Below are 8,725 nucleotides of genomic sequence, written 5' to 3'. Positions count from 1 at the left end.
CTTTCAGTAAAATAATATTTTCTCATGTTGCTTTTGATCTTTCCCCAACTAACTTCAAATTATGTCCCCTTGTTCTTGTATTCACTTTCCTATTAAAAACACTTCCCTCCTGGACCTTATTTAACCCTTTAACATATTTAAATGTTTCGATCATGTCCCTCCTTTTCCTTCTGTCCTCCAGACTATACAGATTGAGTTCATTAAGTCTTTCCTGATACGTTTTATGCTTAAGACCTTCCACCATTCTCGTAGCCCGTCTTTGGACCCGTTCAATTTTGTCAATATCTTTTTGTAGGTGAGGTCTCCAGAACCGAACACAGTATTCCAAATGTGGTCTCACCAGCATTCTATATAGCGGGATCATAATCTCCCTCTTCCTGCTTGTTATACCTCTAGCTATGCAGCCAAGCATCCTACTTCCTTTCCCTACCGCCTGACTGCACTGTTCACCCATTTTGAGACGGTCAGAAATCACTACCCCTAAATCCTTCTCTTCTGAAGTTTTTGCTAACACAGAACTGCCAATGCAATACTCAGATTGAGGATTCCTTTGCCCCAAGTGCATTATAGAAACATAGAAGACTGACAGCAGAAAAAGACCTCATGGTCCATCCAGTCCGCCCCCACCCCATTTTATTCCAGATTGTGCAGATAATTGAGGAAATGCCCTTTATTGACACCTGAAATCTTGAAGCATATGTGAAACCCTGCAATCGTCACAAACTGGATCTTGTTTCTTATTTTGCGGATCAATTACACCTTTGGCAATAAAGAGGTACTCCCCCCAAAAGTCATTTTTTCAGCCCTTAGTTAATGATATAGCTGCTGGGTTTTGAGTTTTTCATACGTGTGAAGTATATGCATGAAACTGCTTTATATGTTCATTTATATCAGGAGTCCCCAAACTTTGCAACTTTTAAGACTTGTGGACTTCAATTCCTAGAATTCTCCAACCAGTACAGCTGGGAGTTGAAATTCACAAGTCTTAAAAGTTGCCAAGTTGAAGACCTCTGGTTTATAACAAAGGTGGCTCACATTTTAAAAATAAATAATAAATAGCATCAAATACTTTGAGGCTTCCTCGCCTTATATGAACCTGTAGAAACGATATCTCGCCACTGCTTTAAAAAGCAGAAATTTAAATTTTGGATAACCCACAAAAAAGAATCCCAGAATTCCAGATTAAGGCATATTGAGGATGTAGTTTACTAAATCCATTTTCAAGCCCAGTGCTTCTCAGCCTCAAATATCTCTAGATCCCAGGGAGCACTTCATCCCATACAACAGAGACGAACAAAGATCCTGAAAGAGAAAAATAAGGTGTTTTTTTAAGAGCTATTGGAAAAGGGAAGGAGAAAAAAAGATTAAAATACGAGCATCCGCTCCTTCGATTGAACAATTTTCAAAGAGTGGAAACTATCTGCAAGGGTGATTCTCATTTATTTATTTCATTTATTTATTAATATAATTTATATGTCGCCCAACTCTGGAAAGACTCTGACCGAAGTTTTTCTATTCTCTTCTATATTCTCTTTCTCTATTTTCTATTTTCTATTTTATTCTACTCTACTCTACACTACTCTACCCTACACTACTTTATTCTAGTCTATATTTTTATATTTTCTATACTATTTTCTATTCTATTTTATTCTATATTCTATTCTATTCTCCATGCTATTCCATTCCATTCTATATTCTCCATTCTCTTCTTTTCTATTCTATTCTATTCTATTCTTTGCAAATGTAAACTCCCTGCAGGCTGGGAGTTTAGACATTTGACTCCCTCTTCCCACCTGAAAAGAACTCTGTTCCAACTGCCAGTTGCCTTATATTAACATGCTCTGATGCTATGCCTTCGCTAAACCAGGCATACAAGCGCGTGGCTCATCCGGCCTGCGGGCTGGGAGTTTAGTCATTCTAATTCCCCTCCCCACCTGAAAAGAACTCTGTTCCAACTGCCAATTGTCTTATATTAACACACTCTGATGCTGAGGAGTTACACATTCTACGTACATTTTCAAGCTTTAAGTGTCAATGTATCAAGTCCAATCACATAGTTTTATAGAGCACACAGGTACCAAGCTACAGGTAGTGAAAATATAAACCCCCCTCACCTATGCAGGGTGCGATGCAATACACCACCACGTAATCCCGAAGGTGGTCTACGAAGCAGCTTCCGTGCAGAGAAAAAGCCAGGGCTGGATTAAAAACTGCTCCGGTAAGGTGTCCGCCTACGAGAGACCAGAAGACATTTCTCCTTTTAAGACATCACACAGCTTCCTGAAGACAATAAAATTAGCTAGTTGGTGTTGTGGTTAGCTCTGGCCCAGCTCCTGCCCCAAGGACTGTGGATGTGGGGGAGACATCCACATGCTGCAGGCCTGTTTTGCTCCCGGTGGAATCTGATGATGAAGGCTCCTCTGACCAAGAAGACAGGAGTGACAGGGAGGAGGAAAGTGGGCCAGACAGCTCAGAAGGAGATCAATTATCTAGCTCCTCTTTGGATTCAGAACAAGAGTTAATGATACAGCCACGCATGCGGAGAGTGATGCATAGGCAACAACAACTGAGAGATTATTATCAACGAAAATGAGGCCACCTGTGGTTAGGTGGGGCTGTGGTCATTAGGGAGGCTGCTATAAATAGCAGCGTGTGGGTTTGGCCATTGTGGAGGATTATCTGATCGTTGTGTTTCGTGACTGCTTTACTGACTTTGACCTTTTGTGTGCTGATTTTCCCCCGCTTTGGAACTAAACCAGAGCAAAGTGTGTTTCACTTTGTGGAAGAAGAAGGACTGTGAATTGCCTCACAGCTGCAAGCTAAGTATCTCAGAACTGATAAGGGACTTGTACAAATTGCCAGTTTGTTTGGAGACAAGTGCTCTTTGCTATCCCAAAAGAGGGCTTGGTTTATTTGGATTTTCAGTATGAAGAACATTGTTTTGAATTTTCAAATGTGTGTGTGTCTGAAATTTGTATCTGACTTTTCGGGAGGATTCTACCAGAGAGCTCGACAGAACAGTTGGCATAAGAATTGGGCAATTAGAATCATTAATATGTTCAGATTAGAGATAGAGATAACTCTAGAGTTTTCTGAAACACTAGACTAGACATTTACAGTGGTACCTCTACCTAAGAACGCCTCTGCATACTAACTTTTCTAGATAAGAACCGGGCATTCAAGATTTTTTTGCCTCTTCTCACGAACCAGTTTCCACTTACAAACCTGAGCCTAAATAACTGTAACTGGAATAGGCAGGGAGAAGTCTCCGTGGGGCCTCTCTAGGAAACTCCTGGGAGGAAACAGGGCCAGAAAAGGCGAGGAGAAGGCTCTGTGGGACCTCTCTAGGAATCTCCTGGGAGGAAACAGGGCCAGAAAAGGCGAGGAGAAGGCTCTGTGGGACCTCTCTAGGAATCTCCTGGGAGGAAACAGGACCAGAAAAGATGGGGAGAAGCCTCCGTGGGACCTCTATAGGAACCTACTGGGAAGAAACGACCAGAAAAGGTGGGGAGAAGTCTCCGTGGGGCCTCTCTAAGAATCTCCTGGGAGGAAACAAGGCCGGAAAAAGTGGGGAGAAGCCTCCATAGGGCCTCTCTAGGTAACTCCTGGGAGGAAACAGGGCCAGAAAAGGCGAGGAGAAGGCTCTGTGGGACCTCTCTAGGAATCTCCTGGGAGGAAACAGGACCAGAAAAGATGGGGAGAAGCCTCCGTGGGACCTTTCTAGGAATCTCCTGGGAAGAAACGACCAGAAAAGGTGGGGAGAAGCCTCTGTGGGGCCTCTCTAGGAATCTCCTGGGAGGAAACAGGGCCTCCACCCTCCTGGTGGTTTCCCCAATCGCATGTATTATTTACTTTTACATTGATTTATATGGGAAAAATTGCTTCTTCTTTCAAACTTTTCTACTCAAGAACCTGGTCATGGAACGAATTAAGTTCGTAAGTAGATGTACCACTGTATAGGAAGAAAGATGTGTTAGTCTAAAGGCCAGTGATGGTGAACTTTTTTTACCTCAGGTGCTGAAAGCAAATGTGCACACACTATTGCACTTGTGCAAGTGCCGACCCCAATAATTCAATGTCTGGGGAGGGTGAAAACGGCTTGCCCTGCTCCTCCAGAGGCCCTCTGGGGGCTGGAAATGGCCCATTTTCTGACTTTTGGTGGGCCCAGTAGGCCCATTTTTTACCCTCCCAAGACTCCAGAGGCTTCCCTAGAGCCTGAGGAGAGCAAAAATGCTCTCCCTTGCTACCCCAGAGGCCCCCCGGAAGCCAAAAACACCCCCCTGGAGCGTTTGTATGAGCTGAAAATCAGCTGTTTGGTGTTAGGATTCTGTCCATAACGTTTGGGTTGGCAATATATAAACTAACAATATGTACTATAACTGAGCTATGTCTGTTTAGCTGAGGTTTTGCAGACTGCCACAAGAGGGAGCTAGAGTTCATAGCTTACTTCTCTGAGTCACCCTCTCCGTTTCTCTTTGTCTGGCTATTCACTATTAATGGCTATTCACTGTTAGGTTAGCTTTGCAATCTCTCTGTAGTGTAGCTATGTACAGTATATTAGCTAAGATGTGTTTAGGCTTGATAACTTTGTTTACTGAATGTGACAAAGGCAACTGGTAAGAAAGGCTTTGTACTTGGTAATATTGTTCTGACTTATTATATGAATGACTTTAGACTGTTTATCTGAAGATGTCATTTCTCAAAGTGAACTTTAATACAAATTAGTAGTATATCTTTTCAACTAACGGACATAGCACTCGGATGTCGCCGCCCATTCCAGTAGGAGATTTTGGAGCAAGTCCCAAATCGAACAGATTCCAAAGTTCAGCGATCACTGAGATCACCTCTTGCAAGCCACAATGTTTGCATTTCGGGATTTGCCAAAAACTCTTCTGAAGAAGGTTAATGATCAATGACGGCCACACGGTGGAGGTTCTTCAGATCTTTTCAGGCATCCTTAGCAGTATTGGGTTGCTACCGCTATGGATGACGATGGCGCACCGGTATCAAACGTTGCGCTATGCGCACAGCGTCTGTTCTCCTGTATGCGGCGTGCGTGTCCCAGCGAGTTTTGCTTCCGCGCCTGTACAGGAAGCAAAATCTCCCGAGGGACGTGGGTGCGTGAGATATTTTGGTTATTTTTTGCTTGTGCACATGCGCGGAGGCAAATCACCTAAATCTCACACAAAATTGTGAGATTTTGCTTCCTAAGCACGCGCAGAAGCAAAAACACTGAAACGCGCGCATATGAACAAAGGAAAAGAGAAGCTGCGCGCACAGCCCACTGGTAGCAGCTGGAATGGGAATCCACCCCCGATCCTTAGAATACTCCAGCGAGGAAGATTTTTTTGCCTCTTCTCACCTACAAACCCGAGCCTCCGAAACTGTAAGCGGAAAAGGCTGGGAGAAGCCTCCGTGGGGCCTCTCTAGGAATCTCCTGGGAGGAAATAGGGCCAGAAAAGGCGGGGAGAAGCCTCCGTGGGGCCTCTTTAAGAATCTCCTGGGAGGAAACAGGGCCAGAAAAGGCGGGGAGAAGCCTCCGTGGGGCCTCTCTAGGAATCTCCTGGGAGGAAACAGGGCCGGAAAAGGCGGGGAGAAGCCTCCGTGGGGCCTCTCTAGGAATCTCCCGGGAGGAAACAAGGCCTCCACCTTCCCTGTGGTTTCCCCAATCGCACGCCTTATTTGCTTTTACATTGATTCCTATGGGGAAAATTGCTTCTTCTTACAAACTTTTCTACTCAAGAACCTGGTCACGGAACGAATTAAGTTCGTAAGTAGAGGTACCACTATATTATTCTTTGTCGAAACTCCTAATGTGGTAAGAAAACCACAATCCAGCCACGCGAAAGTTCTCGACAACTTCTAACTTTTGCTTTACATTAAGAATCGGAAGGGGTTTTTTTTTCTTCCTTCCATCAACTAATGCAGCATATTGGATCTTATTCCAAATGCTTTTGAGCCGGCCGAGTTATGCTGGAGCTGAGCAAGTAAAATGTACAATGAGCTGAGCTGCACATTGTGATTCAGCAGAAGCGGCCGGCAGGGAGACTCTGTATTAAGGAGGAGAGAGTGCAGTTGGGCAATGCGGGCTTTGCAGAATCCGATGCGCTCCTCCTCTTACGAGAAGCTCTTTCTCCAGGGTGTATCTATACGTAGGCCAAGGCGAGATGGGGAAAAAAAATCCCTCGGCCATTCAACAGAGCGATCGGTAAGTGACTGAGCAGCTTCCCTTCCCTTTGCAGATCCGCCCAGGTGGAAAACGTTCTCAACTGACCAAGGCACAACTTGCCTGCAGAGGTTGTAAATGCTCCGTCACTGGAAGTTTTTAAGAAGAGATTGGACAACCATTTGCATGGAATGGGATAGAGTTTTCTGCCCAAGCGGAGGGTCGGACAAGAAGACCCCCAAGGTCCCTTCCAACTCTGTTATTCTATTCTATTCTACTCTACTCTATTCTACTCTTAATTCTCTATTCTACATTCTATTCTATTCTGCATTCTGTTCTGTTCTATTCTATTCTATTCTATTCTACTCTTAATTCTCTATTCTACATTTTATTCTATTCTTCATTCTGTTCTGTTCTATTCTATTCTATTTTGCATTCTGTTCTGTTCTATTCTATTCCATTCTATTTTATTCTATTCTTGTCTACTCCACTTCACTCCATATTTTCTATTGTATTGTATTGTATCGTATTCTATTCTATTCTACTCTTAATTCTCTATTCTATTTTATTCTGCATTCTGTTCCGTTCCGTTCCGTTCCATTCCATTCTTCTCAAGTCCACTCCACTCCATTCTATTCTATTGCATTCTACTCTACTCCACTCTATTCTTATTCTCTATCCTATTCTACATTCTATTCTATTCCCCAGGGGTGGGGCGGGAATGGAAAATTTTGCAGCATCCTTCCCCCGCCTCATCCGCCACGCCCACCAAGCCCCGCCCACCAAGCCCCGCCCACAGAACCGGCAGTTTTTTAAAAAATTGGATTTCACCCGTGCAAAGACTTGGTGGTTTTTTTAAGCGGGAGAAGCCAAGGGAGGGATTCGAACCCACCCACCTGCGTAGACGAAGGAGGTGATGAGCAGAGCGATGAGGTGGACTTTCACGGAGGGGCTCATGTTCTGGAACTGGAGCAAAGTCAGGTGGAACAGGAAGGAGAACAAGAACTCCAGGCCGAAGGCGTTGGCGATGGTGGTCCGAAGGGGGTTGCTGCAGACGTCCGGCCGGGCTCCCGAGTGGCCGGCGGTGAAGCCCAGCATCCAGATCAACTTCATGCACAGGTGAGCCAAGGCAGCTGCCGCGAACTGGGCCAAAGTCTGCAGGCCCCATGCGTGGACCCCTACCTGCCCTTTGTAGAGCTGCTGGAGGCTGCTGGCCGGGTTGGCCACACTGTCCGTTAAGGTCCAGCCGTGGAGGACGGTGAAAATGTACGTGAGCCACAGGGCGATCTGCGGACCGGGCAGCAAGCCGGCCAGCAGGCAAAGTTCGTGGGTGCAAGCGCAGATCTGGAAGGTGGCGGTCAGCTCCTGGCTGAAGCTGAACCAGCGGGCAGTCCGCCACAGCGCCCGGTGGGCCAGCCGGCGGCAAACGGCCACCAGAAAGATGATGCCCACCATCACCAGCAGGGAAATCAAGGTCTCGTCGGTATTCATGGCTGCGGGAGGGAGAAAAAAACGGGAAGGGGAAAAAAGAGGAGTGCTGATACCAGAGTGTCCAGGGGGAAAGCATTTTGTTAGCCAGTTGGGAGATGATGATGATGATGATGATGATGATGATGATGATGATGATGATTATATTATATTATATTAGATTAGATTTATTGGATTTATATGCCGCCCCTCTCCGCAAACTCGGGGCGGCTCACAACAGGGTAAAAACAGTACATAATAACAAATCCAATGCCCACCAATCCAATTACAATTTTAAACTAAAAAATTCATAAAAAACAGCCCCAAAATATTAAAAAAACACACATACAATCTATCTAACAGCATTATTATTATTATTATTATTATTATTATTATTATTATTATTATGTCAATACAACACAGCAAATGAGATCACTATGCTGGATTTCGTATTATTATTATTATTATTATTATTATTATTATTATTATTATTATGTCAATACAACACAGCAAATGAGATCACTATGCTGGATTTCGTATTATTATTGTTGTTGTTGTTATTATTATTATTATGTCAATACAACACAGCAAATGAGATCACTGCTGGATTTCGTATTATTATTATTATTATTATGTCAATACAACACAGCAAATGAGATCACTATGCTGGATTTCATATTATTATTGTTATTATTGTTATTATTGTTACTATTGTTACTATTACTACTACTACTATTATTATTATTATTATTAATACAGGAAGTCTTCGAATTGCAACCGTCCATTTAGTGATGCTTGTAGTATCCTGGGTGTGTGTGTGTGTTTCACGTGGGTGTCCAGGGGGGAGGCATTTTGAAATTCCCTGATATTTCCCTGACATTTCCCTGTACTTGTGATCTAGTTAAGGCGCAGTCATAGATGACGTCAGACCAAACGGCTGAGCCATGGAGAAATATCGGTAGCTGAGGAAGCAAGTGGTTGCCACCGTTGTGCTCGTTTTTGCTTGACTCTGCCAGGCAGCGTGATCTGTTTTGTTTAACCTGATTTTTCCCTGACTTTTAAACATTTTAATACAGTTTAATACAGATTTGT

The 8,725-nt window shown here is 43.9% G+C and overlaps 1 protein-coding gene across 1 annotated transcript; it reads right to left on the bottom strand.

The window, feature by feature from the left end:
- Window positions 1-652: 652 nt before the first annotated feature.
- AQP11 (aquaporin 11) lies at window positions 653-7,866 on the bottom strand. Its single transcript, XM_070749556.1, has 3 exons — window positions 7,063-7,866; window positions 2,115-2,231; window positions 653-1,302 (listed from the first exon to the last, which is right to left on the bottom strand). The coding sequence occupies exons 1-3, from the start codon at window positions 7,655-7,657 to the stop codon at window positions 1,253-1,255; spliced, it is 762 nt and encodes a 253-aa protein (XP_070605657.1). The 5' UTR covers window positions 7,658-7,866; the 3' UTR covers window positions 653-1,252.
- Between the last annotated feature and the right edge of the window lie 859 nt (window positions 7,867-8,725).

The sequence above is a fragment of the Erythrolamprus reginae genome, chromosome 4, assembly GCF_031021105.1.
Source record: "Erythrolamprus reginae isolate rEryReg1 chromosome 4, rEryReg1.hap1, whole genome shotgun sequence".
NCBI lineage: Eukaryota > Metazoa > Chordata > Lepidosauria > Squamata > Dipsadidae > Erythrolamprus > Erythrolamprus reginae.
This window is presented reverse-complemented; position numbering and strand designations above follow the sequence as displayed.